General features: G+C 38.7%; 2 protein-coding genes across 4 annotated transcripts in view; one reads left to right on the plus strand and one right to left on the minus strand.

The window, feature by feature from the left end:
- Positions 1-1,198: 1,198 nt before the first annotated feature.
- On the minus strand, positions 1,199-15,631 carry LOC145489495 (MAM and LDL-receptor class A domain-containing protein 1-like). Of its 3 annotated transcripts, none has more exons than XM_081468480.1 (11): positions 15,465-15,631; positions 12,421-12,551; positions 11,818-11,859; positions 8,588-8,695; positions 7,972-7,992; positions 6,382-6,615; positions 4,876-5,019; positions 4,571-4,697; positions 3,533-3,662; positions 2,993-3,076; positions 1,199-2,206 (listed from the first exon to the last, which is right to left on the minus strand). In XM_081468480.1, exons 2-10 carry the CDS (start codon positions 12,536-12,538, stop codon positions 2,999-3,001), a joined length of 1,002 nt encoding a protein of 333 aa, XP_081324606.1. In that variant the 5' UTR covers positions 12,539-12,551; positions 15,465-15,631; the 3' UTR covers positions 1,199-2,206; positions 2,993-2,998. The 3 variants fall into 3 exon arrangements, with proteins under 3 accessions (XP_081324606.1, XP_081324612.1, XP_081324619.1); XM_081468486.1 differs by lacking the exon at positions 15,465-15,631 and adding an exon at positions 13,066-13,157 and having other exon boundaries at positions 12,421-12,984; XM_081468493.1 differs by lacking the exons at positions 7,972-7,992; positions 8,588-8,695 and having other exon boundaries at positions 15,465-15,630.
- Positions 15,632-15,854: 223 nt separating this feature from the next.
- The window catches only part of LOC145489382 (uncharacterized), a 32,629-nt gene continuing 31,222 nt past the window's right edge, over positions 15,855-17,261 (plus strand). The window contains exon 1 of the mRNA XM_081468347.1: positions 15,855-16,863. Coding sequence (XP_081324473.1) covers positions 16,529-16,863 — 335 coding nt within the window. The 5' untranslated portion in view covers positions 15,855-16,528. The remainder of the gene's footprint in view (positions 16,864-17,261) is intronic.

The following is a 17,261-nucleotide window of genomic DNA, read 5'->3' on the forward strand; positions in this document are numbered from 1 at the left end:
CTGACGCAATTGCGGAAACTACAAATTCAGTAGAACAAATTCTTAGTTCAAGCGATTCTTACAGGTAACAACAGAATTTCTAAACCAAAGCCTTACGACACAGGAAAATTATGTCACTGCGGTTAATCCAAATGTATTAAATAAAGTCTAAAAACGTTCTTAAAACACAGCTGGAGGAACAAATATTTACCCTTTTAGGCCAACATGAACCAGTAATTTGTCAAGCGATGTACAATGCGCATACCTCTTAGCTGCCTTTTGAAAATTGGTTTATCTCTATCCAAAACTGGCGCAGGAACCATACTACGGACAATTGTTGTTTTTCATGTACGGGACAGTCCTAACACGACGAAGGTAATACCGCTCCATTTCACGCTGAACATTTTTACTTTTGCTAGTTTTACATTCAGCAAAATTCTCCTTCGACTTCAAAGCTCCACTTCGACCGACTTTCAGAGCTCCACTACAAATTCACAACTCCATTCGCATGTAATTAAAAAAAGTCTCATGGGACGTCTACATGCGCGCCCGTTTTGTGAGATGTATGGCACGTCGGCTTGTATAAATTGGGGCGGTTTTCGTCCCTCGGGCTAAGAAGCTTCACGCAGCTTGTAACGGTCGAAGTAATAAAGTGATCACAAAAATTTAACAATTTATAAGTTTCTTGTTGTCGCTCCTTCCTCATGCTTACGCTCAATTTTCACGCAAAGTTAGGTGTCGTCACTTTCGACACAAAAAAATTTTCCCCCAAAATTATTTTCACCTTTCTTAACGAACGATACCAGCCACACCTATTATGAGAAATCATTGCAAAGTGCGTGTTAAAGTTATCCCAGCTTGTCGCCGCTCCATACTCACCAAATACGCTCTACTTCCCCCCCTCTCCGCAAATGTTTCCTACAACCGATTTAAAGCCTAATAATCCTTGCAACTACTCAGCTCGTTTAGTTCTTACTATTTTGAGTTTTTTTTTTTTTTTTTTTTTTGCTTATTTAAGTTTAATTAACTTTTTTTTTGCCATATGATATTCTATGTATTAAACAAAATAAAATGGTTGTTGTTGTTAAATGTAAATCTTTCCACTAGAAAATCTTCCTTTCACCAACTAACCATGGACTGTGGTTAAACCAACTTGGGTTCAGAATTTTACTCGCACCGTTAGGGACTATAACTCCTTCCTAGACGAGGCCACATACGATTCCATCACTGGATTTAAACCTCGGCCAAGACGAAAACGAACCCATCCAAAGCATATGCACATGTCTTTTAAGAGTGACGTTGTCATCTTTCAATAGACCTGTCAACAGGTTTTAGTGTGTCAGGTTAAAACCTCGTCTATGACCATAAGTATGACCTCGCCATATGGCCATAGGGACTTTATGCCAAGAATACTTTTTCCGCAGGCCTTTGGAGTAGTTTTCATTTGGACGAGCAGGGAGGAGGGTGGGCTGATGGGAGTTACCATAAGGCATATTTTTTTTTCTGTTTTAGGATTCCTTTAAAGTGTATGCTAGGCAAACAAAATCGTTCAAAGGTAAATCGTTGACTCGAAACTCTTCAGTTTAAGATAAAAGCCCACTCGAGATGTGATCAATTACATTTTCTAAAAGAAATGCTTTTCAATTATTAGTTATGGACGCTCTTTGACTGGCAAAATTCATACGAATTGTAATTTTTTTAAGGCCAGGCCGTAAGAGTTATCTTACCTTGCCATGCACATTCACTTTCTGTGCAAGAAAGAGGCTTTTGTAAATTTAATTCAAACGTTAAGCGGAATGGATCTCAGCGTATGATGATGGCAATTAAAGTCACGTCTTGGCAGTCAAGACATAAAAGAAATAACAGGCGGCTCTTAAAGAGCTTTTAACTCGAAGGAGGTACGCTCTTTAACCAACGGAAGAGTCTTGATTCTCGATTTAAACGAGTTGCTTTTTTCGGCTTATTACTAGTTAGCACATAAAGAAACCTTGACGGTGTTTTGTTCTGTTATAAAGTACGCGAGGAAGTGATAAGAGCAGGGAAAATGTACTGGCTGCCCTCTTTTTCATTGCTAGCGTTAGTTTAGGGCAGCGCTTTCGCTTTGAGTACTTAAGCAACAAGCTTTGGCCGACCCATTATTAAGAAACACACACATGGTTGAAGCATTTGCTTTTTATTCACTCATCTAAAGTATGCATTCTATGCTGTAGATTCCCCGTACTGCATTCTGTGAAGAAGAATAAGAAAAGTGTCGACTGAAATAAAATAAAAGGACTATTCCATATGTAATCCTAATGTAGACTATTCTCTTAACCAGCTTAATTAGAAGCAAAAATAGACAGCATCTTTATTATACCTAATGGTACCTTTTAAGTACGCTTCGGTAGCATATCAAGGCAATATGCCCATGACGAGATCAACCGAGCCTGATATACCACCGAAGCGTACCAAAAAGGTACGATTTGGTATTTACCGTACCCAAACTCGGCCAAGTGACCATGATATCTTAACCATATCAGGTTGGTGACTTGATATCACAGGATATCAGGACAGTGACAATGGCTCCTGATTGGCTAATTGCGAACGTGGGTGCGGTAATGACCTTTATCCAAAATACCGCACGGGTTGAAATTAGAACAACAATTAATGTAGAAAATTGCACGAATATATGAGCCAAAGTTTTTGTTATTCTTTATGCGAATTGCTGTACTAGTTGTTAACATAATTTCAACCCGTGTGGTATTTTTGAGAAAATGACGTCATTATCTCAAATTCTCAACCAAGACTTGAAACAAGGAAAATTAATGGCGGCCGTAAATTCTAGGAGATAAAGGTCCAAAAAACATGAGTTCTAATGTTCACAATAGCTTGAAATTTGGCAAGATATCTAGGAAAGACCTATTGTGTACGAAAATGTAAAAAAATGGGTATCGAGAATTTGATCATAGTGGCACTTTAAAAGAGACTTATAAACTGACAGTCTAGGTAATTGATAAACAAATTCAGCACAAACCGTTACTTAGCTGCAGGCGCCATCGGTAAAACTGATGTCATCGAGAGCGATAGGACTTCCACTGGCACTTGCCTCCAACATCAGCTAAACATAAAGTGTGCGGGGTAAAAGAGTTTGCTATTGTCTTCCAAGCACCGGTGAGCGTAAAGTAAAATACATAAATTGTTGTTTCCTTCTTCACTCCTCCAGCTAATGAAGAAAGGGTTCAGGTGGCTGAGGCCGGTTAGCGGGTGGGTGGGTGGGTGGGTGGGTGGGTGGGTGGGTGGATGGGTGAATAGGTGGGTGGGTGGGTAGGTAAGGTAAGAGGGAAGGAAGGAAGCAAGGAAGCAAGGAAGCAAGGAAGCAAGGAAGCAAGGAAGCAAGGAAGCAAGGGAAGACTGAAAGTAGCAGGCATATGTAAAGAGGCAGGTAAGTACTGTAGAGTCAATAGGCTGATAGGCCGAAGTAGGAGGGAAGACCGTTAACGAAATAGGCAAGTGAGTGGGTAGGTAAATAAATTTGATCCATTTCAGGATTAAGATAAAACTGCATTTGACGCACCTGCCAATGTACGCTGACCTGTACAGTTACTTTTTTACACAACCAAGAGCCTTGTCCACCACTGACACTGGTTAACTTGGTTTTTGGTGAACCCTTCTTATTCTCGATCTTATATAATGACAGTGAACCACTGTAGAAGAAAAAACAAAACAAAAAAAAAGCATTTCTAAAGAGCTGAAAATCGAACAAGCTAATGATTATCATTTTCGTGTTAGTGTATTTACAGAATTGCAGATGACTGTCTTCCTACAAGACTGCAATTTTATCGTTCCTCATTACCCCTGTAAAATGTAAGTGAATGAGAAGAGCCTCTATAGAATGCCTTGAGTAACGGGTTTAGAACTTGAACTAATTTTATTAATGAATTTTTGCGCTGGTGTTAACCTACAAATATTTTCAGTAATTTAGGCTCTACTCACTTTGTACAGGTGTCACTAATTAATTCAATAGGAAAATCAAGTTGATACGTTAAATTGATTCATTGATTAATTGATCGATCAGTCACTCGATTCGATTAAGCGACCGACCGACGCACCAATCAATTGACTAAATGACTGACTGACTGACTGACTGACTGACTGACTGACTGTGACTGACTGGCGGACTGTCTGGCTGGCTGATTGGCTGACTGACTGACTGACTGACTGACTGACCTATCGACTCACCGACTCACTGACTAACCGACTGACCAACTGTCTGATTGTCTGACCGCCTGACCGTCTAACTGTCTGACTGTCTGACCTGTCTGACTATCTGACTGTCTGACTAATTGACCGTCTGACAATGTGACTGACTGACAGATTCACTGATTGAAAGATTAACTCCTTGCTTGACTGTTTGATTGATTGATTGATTGATTGATTGATTGCTTCCTTGCTTGCTTGCTTGCTTCATTGATTGATTGATTGATTGATTGATTGACGGATGGATGGATGGATTGATGAATGGATAGATGGATTGGCTGATTGATTGTTAGATTGATTAATTGATTGATTGGCTAACTTAAGCTTGGCACTAAAAAGTAATTTCATGACTTACCCTTTTATGTAGTAGTTGAACCTAATACACATACTGCCATGATTGCTGTCGTGGTTGGCTAGGACCAACTCAAATGGGATCAAAAGCTGCGCCTTACCGCTACTATTCTCTGTCACAAGGAATTTTCCTGATGGTAAAAAAGTATTTTGACATCATATCTTTAATCTGTAACTGGGATTTTCCTTATCTTCCCCGTTATCGGAAAAGAAAATGTTTTCACTTCGAGTGATCACTTTAAAAATTTGCAACAAATTGCTACTTATAACGTCACCTCCAATGCATTGTAAGAAATGGAATCTACTCACCACTCCCCCCTGCTCCACTGCTTGGTCCGCCGCTGCTACTACTGCGGATGGCAAAGTCCATGTTATCATCAAATGGCACGTTATGCCAGTCACACATGTCTTTGTCAAATGTACAGCTTTTCACCTTGTTACTTGCCCCACTAACTACCGATAAAAAATCATCAAATCATAAAAATAAGGTTTCGATAGAGCCTTTAGTCGGCAATTCGAAGCTGTTAATTGTAAATAATATACCATAACAATACATGTATCTGGCCTAAAGTAATTACAAGTGTTTTTTAACCTAAAATTCTAAGAATTGTTCTTTACTAGTGGAATATCGGCACTTTAAACTAACTAGCAGATAGAGCTTTAAGGTCTGAATACACCGTGCAATATTTCACGCAGTAACTGAATTGCACAATGCTTTCAACCCCCACCGGCACCCCCACCGGGACCCCCACCGCAAAACAAAACAAAAAAAAACAAAAAAAAAATACCCAATACACTTTTTTAACATGCAATAGGCCATTTCCAAGTTTGCTTGTGCCTCTGTTTCAAAACGAGTCTCCATGCAAAACCTTTCTTGTGAAAATGACTTTGATTTGCATGAAAATGAACCTGTAGGGGGAACTCATGAATGGTTTCGCACGAAGACTCGTTTTGAAACAGAGGCAAAAGGCAACTGGTAAATGTCCTATTATGTAAGACCGCGTTAGGCTCAATTTATGCCAAAATAAGAAAGTCAGAGTTGTGTCAGCCTCTTCTTGAAAACAGGACTTTCTTATCAAAAAGGGTGTATTGCGGAATTAGAAACGCTTCAGCTGTCTGCAGAATTACCCACAGTAATTTTAGCGTGTAACACTGACTGCATTACCGTGCGCAGATGTTAACCTTAAGCCTGCTGTTGAAATTCCTTCATGTGTCCTTGTTGCTTTTCATTGTTAAGATTTGTAAGTCATTAGAACTTTATGCTTCGATATGCTAATAAATGCTGAGAAGGGAAGACTTTTATAATAACAGCAGACAAAAAATGAATAAAATGCCGAGAAACGAAGATGCCAACCATCGTATTACGATGATTTACCAACCATGATGATGAATCGCACTTCTACACCATCCCTTACTAAACCCTTTTAAAAGGAAACGCTTTCAAACTTTCCTGACGATTTTTACGTTCTAAAGGGATCCTAAAGCTAATTACAAATTCTTTTGAAAATTCGCAAATGTTATCTACATGCAGACAAGCAGATGAGAACAATGAAGAATTCATCGTCAGTTGAACACCTCAAATCCATAGTACACTAGAACGTGTTTAACGCGGACACAGAACGAGCAGAACTGAGCGTCTGTATCACACAGGTTTCCGTATCATACAGGTGGAGGTTGCTGGATTTCTATTGTTTTTTTTCTCTGAGACCAAGCGAACTATCCGTAATTTAAAACTGCTAGAATTGTGGAGTAGAGGTTGTATTAGACTGCGAACAGTCGGTTAAGATACCGATAACAGTTACTTTCTGTACGTACCACTGCAACTTCCACCGCCACCGCCGCCGCCGCCGCCGCCTCCACCTCCTCCACCTCCTCCGCCTCCTCCGCCTCCTCCGCCTCCTCCGCCTCCTCCGCCGCCGCCACCTCCGCCACCACAAAAACCACAGGTCTTCTTGCAGTTGTTCTTCATATAGTCATGATATATGCTTGACGGAGCACAAAATCCACTGTTTTTCCAGCCAGAGCAATGTTGGCTGCTGTCTTTGCAAACTGTTTGGAAAAAAGATATAACAATACAGTGCACGTCATAGGCTGTGACTGTTTCAACCTTGTGTTGAGATTGTTGGAACAACAGACGTTTTCAAAGGATTAAAGTCCTTTACGGACACGATAAGCGAGGGAAACGTTTTGGTTCAAGTTAAATTTATTACAGTCAAACCTGTATTAAGCGAATTACCTCATATTAAGAGGACACCCTCTATTAAACAGCAGTGCAAGTCCCATTCTTTCTTTTCCCACATTCACTGTAAGAAAATACCTGTATTCAACGAACACCTCTATTAAGCGGCCGCGGACAGCTTAAACTTGACTTTTATGGTCATTTCTATTGCTAGGAAACCTGTATCAAACGGACACTGCAAAAAGGATACATGCTTTTTTTGTCCACGTTTTAATAGATCGGTCAATTTTTGCCGACAAAAAGCTGTCACAGAAATACGATATTTTAACATCCGGTTTTGTTCTTACAGAACTTTTGTTCTTGTTTGATTTTGTGAACCTTCACATTCGATCAATATAGATACTGTTACTGTATACTTAAAACGCTTTACCTCATCTACTTGTCATTGTTTATGGAAATACGGTATTTCAGAATTATCGACCGTTCACGAGAATGCTATTTGACCGTTTCAGAACCTGCTTTCAACGGACACCTTATATTAAGCGGACACTAGCGCGGGTCCTGAGGGTGTCCGCCTAATACAGGTTTGACTGCAAAACCATTTACCTTACAAAAAGGTCTAAAATTGTCTCAAAATATAATCCATCCAATATATTCGCTCGCGCGCGATTGGTCTAAACACTTCACGTGACTGAATAATTCCCAGCTGGGGAATATCCGAGTGGTACTCCCCAATTTTCAAAACCGCGCGTGTTGCGAAAAATATTTGAAGGATGAAAAACACAATAGCCTCCATTTGGCGCGGAAATACGCTCGGATATTTGTCCTTGGACATTATCAGTTCCTCAAAGCTCACAGTTTTCCTCGAGCTACGCTCTCGGAAAACTGTTCACTTCTCGGAACAGAAAATGTCCGCGGACAAATATCCGAGCATATTTCCGCCCCAAATGGAGGCTATTGTTTATATAGCATCTATATTCTTCACTGCTTTACTTGGAGAAAAGGGAAGAGAAACAACGTCATTTAGCTTTATATTTTAATAACAGTTTGAGACAGCTATGGTAGACAATTTAAGAAAATTCATTGGGTAAGAATCACAAAAATTAAAAATATCATGAAAATTAGTCTAAAAAACATAAGGCTTTTACAATATTACAGGATAAATTTAACTTATACTATTTTTTTTAATCTCTAGCGTAAACCGTTTAATATTCACATTTAGTTACCTGGAGGATTAGTGGGTCCACCTACAAGGCAATAACGATAATTAATTTATTTGTTATTAAATTCTAATTCTAATAATTATGATTACACGTTTTAGCTAGCTGAATAGTGCTCTACAGACAGAGCTATAGATTCACACCAACATCAGTTTGATATTTAAAATCTTTCGGCGGTCTATAGAGCGTTTTCACACGTGAGTTAAAACGCTCTATATAACCTCAGTTTCACTCATGCTCGTGTGATGTGAAACTGCTGGCCAAGAAAGTTTCCCGAATGTCAAGATGTTAATGAGACATGCCGTTTAATTACGTATGTAGATAATAATGCAAGAAGAAAAACAAAAGAAACTGGTTTTTAATGTGGTATTGCCAAATAAGACCAAACCATGAGCAGCCGTTGTGGCTAGGGTTTATGTTCTAAATATTAGGAAGTATTCCACGGGATTAAGCATGATAATTGTTTAAATTCTGACTGAACTCGGCCCCGCGCTCTGATCTGTACGTTGCATGTCACTTAAAAGTTTGACTTTTACGTCATTTCAAAAGTAAAGGAAAAAATGAAGTTTAAATCGATTTTACGTTCCATATATTATCATGTTCAATTATCATAAATACTTACTACAGTAGCCGCATTTTTGGGGGCAGTTTGTCTTCATATAATCTTTATAGGTTTGGCAATAATCGTCCGGCCACTGTGCACAGTAATCTAGCAAGTCCTTACACCCACCTAATGAAAAGAGTCAACACGTATTTTACAGGAGAAAGCGGTGTCAACATGCTTAATGGAGGATGGATTGAATTACAAGCAACAAAATATCCATCCACTTTTAAAAGTTTACCAACGTATAATGACAAGATCTTGAATCTTTCCTATTTACTGCGACAGGATTAGTACTTATGAAGTGCTACTAGACAAAGCTAGACTACCAACGTTACGTGATCGCAGGCTTCAGGACATAGCCATATTGATGTATAAAGTCAGGACTAACTTAGTTCCATCATATATATCAGATCTTTTTAGTTGTAACATGAGTAGGTATAACCTTAGGAATGCAGACGATTTTTCCTTACCAAGATGTAATACTGTTACATACGGGAGACATAGTTTAACATATATGGGACCTTTCATTTAATCGAAGCTGCATAACTCTATTAAATTGGCTGACTCCTTCAATGCTTTTAAAAATCAAATCAGGGCGCTCGACCTGTCAGACGTTGTATCGCAATATAAATGTAAGGATTGCTATTCGTGTAGAAATTAGTTTTTGTTGATTTTGTAAACTGTATTTATATAGGTTTTCTTTTCTTTTATTGTACATATACTAGATTGTAAACTTATTTTATTTATTTATGGAGTAATGTAGATAGGTGTCCCCAATTAGTTTTTATTTGTAAAAACTAGAAAGACTGACACGGTAATAAAGTTATTATTATTATTATTATTATTATTATTATTATTCCTAACTTAAATTTTAGAACAATGGTTTATAGTAAATGATTACAATCTGGAGTATTAAGAGTTCGTATGGCGTGTTCTTCCACGTGAGGGTAGTTCTGAAAAGACCTGTTTTTGGTGACTGACGTTTCGCCAGCAGAGCGGAAGTCATCTTCAGTGTCAGTGAAAAGTGTTTGTCAGTTGATGGAGTTATAAGTCCGGTCCGTTGAAAATGATTGGTTAGTTTAGGCCTGATGCTATTGGCTGAAAGCTACATGCATTATCCTCGAGCTATGATTAGTTCGCTGGACGGTTTATGCCCTTTGTGGTTGTTTTGTGATTCCCCAGGGTAATTACTTGGTTTTACTTTTATGACAGCTAATTGAAAACTTCCTACTCCATATTGTGTTTGTGATAAGAATCATAGGGAAATAACAACATGGATCATTTTGGTACATTTTGTAGTATCTTGTATTTCGATATAGAAAAATTCAGGTCAAGTCGCGACTTTCGTGGATGGTCGTTACTTTCAGCGCGTCACCTCTTTCGGGATTTGGTAACAGGCAGGAAACTTTATTGTTGCTTTCATGGGGTTGCTACTTTATGGAGGGGAGGGGGAAGTTGTTACTATCGGAACTTTCCCGTAATTCTGGTAATGTTAAATCTTACAGTAGATGACGTAGTTGTGTGCTTGAAACTGTCTTTTGTATTTAGGTTTACAGTTGTTTTTTTTTTCTTTTAATCGATTTCGTTATAGTCACAAATATTTCTGCAATGTTCTATAATTTTGTACTAAGTATCATTTTGAACCAGTACAAGACAAGAACTGTGACTAATAAAGGCCACTGCCGCTGCCATTTTACCCCCTCTCCCCAGCCCCGTCGTTGACCAGGTCACTTAACATTTACAATCTAAGGGAAAAAAACGGCAAAAGTCCCCCTCCTTCCCTCCCTCTCCTTTGCCATGCGTGTACCCGACCTTTCTGACATATTCCAAAATCAAACTGAAGATACCTAAACCCTCTGGAAACATCTTGAAGTTAACAAATTGACGTCAGTGTTTTATGCGTCTGTTCTCTTATTGATGATAAATTGCGTCATAACATTGTCAAAGTGGCTGTGGAACCACGAGCCGCAGGCGAGTGGTTCCGCAGTAAACTTTGACAATGTTATGACGCAATCTATCATCAATAAGACGACAGACGCATAAAAAAACTGACGTCAACTTGTTTTTAACAATAACAAGACCCCAAAATGGTCAAATGCCAAGAATAAATGAGGGGTACAGACGCCGTAAACTTGCCGTAAATAAAGATAAGCGAATTTATTTTTAAAATGCCAATTTTGTCAATAGCTTTTCTCGCTTTTTGATTGGCTACTCAAAAAATTCCATAAAATCCCATTGGTTAAAAAATTGACAGTTTGACAGCTGAAAGTTGAACGTGAAAGCTTGCATAAATTAAATATTTATCTGTCTGTACTCTTATTGATGATCAAAATGAGCCAGTCAGCGCGCGAGAAATTAGACAGTTATTGTAAAAAGCCGTTTCAAAGTTTAAAATTCTATATTTAAAAATGACTGGTCCAAGAAGCCAAGTAATGCAAATTATCAACGGTAAAAAATCTTCCTTTCTTCCTCATTTAATCACGAGAAAATTTACAGTCGAAAAATTTCCCTTTTCTCAGGGATTTCAACTGAAAGCGAAACAAGTTTTAAGACACCATTCAAGATTTTTTTTTTCCGACAAAAGACTCATGTGAGATAATGAAGTAATTTTAGGATTGCGGGTTTTGAGAAAAACGATTTGCAATTCAACGAAACGGATCATTTGCATCCAGAAAGGCTCCGCTTGTTGTGGACTCAGCTGCAAGGATTTTAAATACACCTTGGAAACGTAAAAGGGGGCGGTGTTTCAGTCTCGAAGAAAGCTTGAAATTGTATTCTAACTGTAAAGATTCTGTGCCCTTACTAAGTTAAAATACAAGAATATTCAGAAAACACAAGCTAGAGAGGAAAGCAAACGTTATTACACTAGCGAGGAAACCCATGGGTGAAATTTCTTGCGTACTTAATTTTTACTAGGGCGGATCTAGGGGGGGGGGGGCGGGGGTTCGTGGAGTTCGCTCGAACCTAAATTTAAAAAATGAGACATTATAACACGCTGGCTTGGCCTTAAGAATGACGGAAATCCCATTTCCGAGGACCTCAATAATAACATTTTCCGGGAAAGATGTCCCCGGAACCCCCCACAGGGGACCGCCTTTGGCGGTCCGTATCTCGAACTCCCTCATCTAAAATCCTGTATATCCTGTATCCGCCCTAGGCTTAATTCGGCAGCTAAATATTCAGTCTGGGCTTGACATGGCACAAATTGAAAACATGGTGACCACATTAACACGAGGTAATTTTCTTACTTTGTCGCTTTTCGCGGTCCTTGACTTCTTCTTTTTCTGGAACTGTCACAAACAACAAATATAAGACAACATATATGTAACAGGAAATGATGAGGACCAAACATCGTTAGTCAAATTTGTTTTTCGTACAATGCAAAATCCTTAAACTACAAAAGCAAATTTAGGTATCGTACAACAAAGTGGAACTTTGCAGAGATTTGCCGTGGAACCAACAAAATACGAATTTTTTATAAGGTTTCTAAAAGTAATTGGCCAACCAAAACGACGGCAAAATTGAATTAAAATCTACAAAACTATACCCTACAACTACAAAACCAGCTTTTTCACGGATTTTTTTTCCAAAAGCAAACATGTTCAAAATGGCTCAATGTGTAGAAAACGATCTATTCTACTCAAAACTGATATCGTTGATATTTCTAAGAAAGAGGCATCCAGTCTACCAAATATTAGACAAATATTGCATTTGGTCATATTAACCAGTCTGATATACGAGAACAAGAGAAGTACACGTGTCTCCATGTTCTATTGGATTTCACCTAAATCAGTGGTTTCACCGAAGAGGTCGAGAAATGTTTTTGTTGCAAAACTAGTTTTGAGTTTTACCTAAAGGTTCAGGTTCGTCGAGTTCAAATTCTTCCAGTAGTTCTTCCTCTGGAAACGCCAGCGAAAATTGCGCTAACAGCGCCCAGCTACACAGCAACGCAAGCCAGCGAATTTCCATTCTGCCAGCCAAACTGAAAAAGAATGATAAGTATTCGAAATGAGCCGCGGGGCGAATTAGTTCGGGTACAGCAAAAACTCCAGGCGCAAGCGTGTTTACACCAGCTGCGTCACGTCAGCAAGAAATCCATTCACAGTGTATTTCATCACAAAAACTAAAGGGGCCTTAATGGGTGTCGCTGTTTGCTGAATAAAAAGATATTTGCGCAGCGTAAAGTCTGTTTGCAGTGGCTTCAACATAGTTTTAAAAGCGTCTTTAAGAGAGAATGGCATTAGGTGATAGCATACTTGTTCACCTGAGAAGCAACACAATGGATTGTGGAGAACCAATTTGCGCCGAACGATTTTCATGTGCTGAATGTGTTTATTTTGTGAGCAGGTTTTCTCTTGTGGCCATACAGAAAACTAACTCGTGTTAATTGAGAAAAGAAGTCAATAGACATTCGCCTGCCATTTTTTTCACTTAAAAATTGCTTTTAAACTGATCAATAAACGAAACTTTGAATTTTCCAGTTTACTTTAGTAAACCTTCAAGGGATGGAAAAGACCATGAAATGGAATGTTTTAATTTTATCATTATTCTTTTGCATTTTTTTAATTATTTTCATAAAATCGACGGGAACAAATGTAAATTTTGCTTCTCGATTAAGGACTATCTGTTTATTTTTTTCAGTTTTTTTTTTTTTTTGAAACAATCGTGCTTTCAATTGACCCCCCATGATTTTGAACAACATTTCTCCAAGGCACCTGAATATATCTATATATGATACTCGACTATTTACGTTTCGTTTAACTGAGGAGACGCCTTGTTGCTTGGCAACTTTCAATGTAAAACCAATATTCTGATACACTAAAGAGCTAGTGGTTATTTTGTAAAATAAAGACTGATGGAGGTTAACTGAAGCTGTAATAAATTTATCAAATCAAAGTTTTTTAGTTTCAAATTCATTTTTCATTCCACAATTTCTTGTCTTTCAATCAGTCGTTAATTAAAAGCCCACTTCTTAAATGTCAAGTCTTTTTCTTCCAATAAATAAGACAATTTCATGGATATGTTGGCATCTCCAAGCAGATAAAATGAAAGAATACAGCTGGATAGTTAACTCCCTTTTTCAGTTTCGCCAAAGACAATTCGAGCCAAGAAAACCAGGTTGTATCAAAATGTATTACCCTTTGTAGTGCTTTCTTTCCATGAAAAAAGAGATATTACCGGGAAAAAAATGGTTTGTGATAGAAGAACGCGTAAAAAGGTAAAATTTTTCAAGATGCGTTAGCTCTGACCTATCTCCAGCTGATTTACTCAAATAAATCAATATCAAAATCAGCAACTCGGCTAATGTAGTGTTAGAAATGACAAGTGTCTTGGAAATAAATAGAATGTGCATGGCACGCGTTGAAACACATTACACGCGTCAGTTGAGAATGCCAGCGACTGTGATAGACATTCATTATACTCGTGCGTAATGTAAATAGTTGTCAAAATAATTATGATCTTCAGATTGATATTGATCATTAGAAAAATGGTCGGTTCACGAAAACTCCAGGCTTTATGTATTTCAGTTGGTGCTGTAGATGTTGCGGTAAAAGAAATCGTTTTCTTCTCCTCAAGATTGGATGAAGGCTATAAAGGGAAATAATCCCCCATATAAGGCTTATTTCCGAAGTAATCCCTTTCAAAATATTTTCAGATCACTCCCAAGGGGCTTTGAGAGTGGGACCTTTATGGAGATAAACTCTCTTACTATAATATGCCTGAAGTACTTAGGATTCGAGCTCATCGTGGTGCAGCCCGGCAAGCTGTAGATGGCCTGGAGAACAGCAGAGCGCGCGCGCGATACACGTGCGTAAACGGGCCGAGAACACGGCAGAAAAATGTTGGCGCGGAACGCGAAAAAGGAGCAACGAAAAATAAACCTTAGTCCCGCGCTCCACGCTCGGTGGTGTACTCCGCGCCTTGTCTCGCTAATTACCCTTTTTCACAGATGAGTCGATGATGTGACGACAGAATTGATGAAAACAAATAATATCAAACCACAGGCGGCCCAAGCTCACAATGCGAGGAGTTTTTTTTTTTTTTTTAATCTTTACGCGAATGTTCAGCGCGCGAAACGTGACACGACTACCGCCGACATCTACTATTACATAACGACCGAGTTTGGTTACGCGAAACGTGACCTTCGCCTTGCAGTATGTGGTGGTGTTGTGTTACAACGGTTTGAATTTATAAAGGTTTGTATGGGGAAAAAACGCTAATCGACATTATAGCTGAAATTTTGGTATTTTTGCAATAAAAATGACTCACCTCAATGCCTTGTTGTCTTTTCTATTGTCATCTCGCTTCTTAGCTCGATCCGAAGCCTTTTAAGCAAGTTGTCGCTTTTTGGTTTTTAAGTTTTTAAAAAAAACTCCTCGCATTGTGAGCTTGGGCCGCCTGTGATCAAACATTCACGTGATTTCACTGACAGACTTCAAGAGAGCGCGACAGGAACAGCAGGAATGCCTCAAATTCAGCAGTATAGCGAGGTACAAGTACTGTAAAACTGACTCTATGGCCGTACTCCTTTAGATGCACGGTCACGAAGCACGTGAGGCCAAGCACTTTTAATCATATACGAACGGTCGGAACACGTAATTTAACGTAACACCTCAAGGCTTCGAAATTCCTCTCGTTGGATATCTATAATCTGACACTAACCGAAGGTCAATCACTCATATTTATCTTACCGTAAGTTACCTCAACTATCTTTCTTGTCAGAAAGCGAAGAAGATATTAAAGAGGAAATGATAATCTTGTTCTTCTTGTACTTAAATTCAAATAGGTTAGGTCAGAGTTCTGTCTGTCAATGAATTGATTTCGCGTGTTGTCGTTGAATTGAAAGACAAGACATAAACGCACTCGGTCATATCATGTTAGTTAGCTGATTTACCTCAATCTACTTCCCGTCAGTTCTTTCTACCAGATAAATGCGGCACCAGTATCAAGTGTTGATCAAAGAGAGATTCTGAAACGGGCTTTCTTCTCCGTTGGAATCGGTTTAGACCACTCCGAAATACTCCTCGTAGACGTCTCAGCGGCTGATACGGAAAATGACACCAGTTATACGTATGTTTTTCCGTCACGTACTCTAACTACGACCCCACGGAGTCCAGGTCTCGCCCTGGTCAGTTGTCCGTGTCTGTTTCGATTCAAATATAAATACAGTAATGTTAACATCAAATTAAAATTCCTCTTCTAATTATTTGTTATATTTGCAGATATATATTTCTTTTTGAATTTTTTTTTTTTCAGTTTGCCTTGGAAAATGCATTTAAATTCACGTGCACATTTGAACATGCCGAATATTCAGGCGTAGACAATCGGTAAAAATCGATATCGAGAATTAGTAGATATTAATCGATATCAATCGCCGATTGCTATCGATTGATATCTGCAATCGATGACAATCGAACTCACAGAAAATTATTTTAATCGATTGTTATCGCGTGACAAAAATCGTTAACAATCGATAATTCTTTTCTTCAGGAATATCGATTGTCATCGAGTTTTGTTTTTGAGATCTATTCATTGCCTTTGTTTCACTAGGACATTTACTCTGTTGTATGTCGATACTACAATGACACTAGAGTGAGCTTAGTCTTTCTATCGATGAAGACACCTCTTTCGTCAATTTCGGCCCTGGAGGGAACACAAAAATGAATAAATCAATATTTCCTTTGTTCATTGGTTTGGTCGGAAGTTTTATGCCCGGTGTAAAACTGCAGTTGCAAAGCATTACAATGGACTAATGAGTATGTGTTTGATTCAGAGACGGTAACGATTGGCTGTTGTGACCTTTCTTGTGTTTAGTAACAAAGCACTGAATATTCTCAAATTAGTAGAATATCAGCAGTCTTTCCTTCGTTCGGTCTGACCTGGATGGAGCTCTGAGAGCAAATGCTGTGTGTCGATGACAACTCGAACGGCCATTTGCTCTCGAAATAACATCAAACGATGTTTTGCGGCGTTCACATCCTCGTATGGAGCTTAGTCATTTCAGTAACATTACAACAAAGGTGGCCGCCCCCTGGACCTTGGAGTGGTGATGGTGTAAGAGGTGACGCTGGAAGCGGTGATGGTGGAAGACGTGATGCTGGAAGCGGTGAAAGAGGAAGCGGTGATGGAGGAAACAGTGATGATGGAAGTGGTTTGGAATCCCCATTTTTGTGCTCAGTAGCAGGAAACTGCAGTTGCAAGTTTGACGACTTCGGCGATACCGTGAGATGTACGTCTGTGGGCAATAATCTAGACGAAATTGCAAAAAATCTTCCGAAGACGACGACACATTTGTAAGTAGCCAAAGATGTCTTCCGATTTAGCCTCCACATGTGCTTCAGTTTCACCTAAAGCGTCGCTTTCTTGTTAGAATTTCTTTCCTTAGAAAATCGGTTTTGTTAAAAGAAGCTCACTACATGATTTAAATTGAAAAACCAAACCTGTGGTATGCAGGTTTCAGTGATTTGATAAGTTGAGTAAAACAATGCCCGGGGTGTCACATTGGTGATATAAATGTAAATCAACGATATCTTGTGTAAAATTGAAAATATGCCATATTTAATTTCACATAAATGTTACATTTTCGAATTCGAATGATATAGAATTGCGGGATCAATTACGAATAGATATATGACGTATGATCGCATGTGATTGTAGTTATTTATCAATCAAGCCTTTGTATTAGCACAAG

Source organism: Orbicella franksi, chromosome 1 (assembly GCF_964199315.1).
Source record: "Orbicella franksi chromosome 1, jaOrbFran1.1, whole genome shotgun sequence".
In the NCBI taxonomy this organism is placed as follows: domain Eukaryota; kingdom Metazoa; phylum Cnidaria; class Anthozoa; order Scleractinia; family Merulinidae; genus Orbicella; species Orbicella franksi.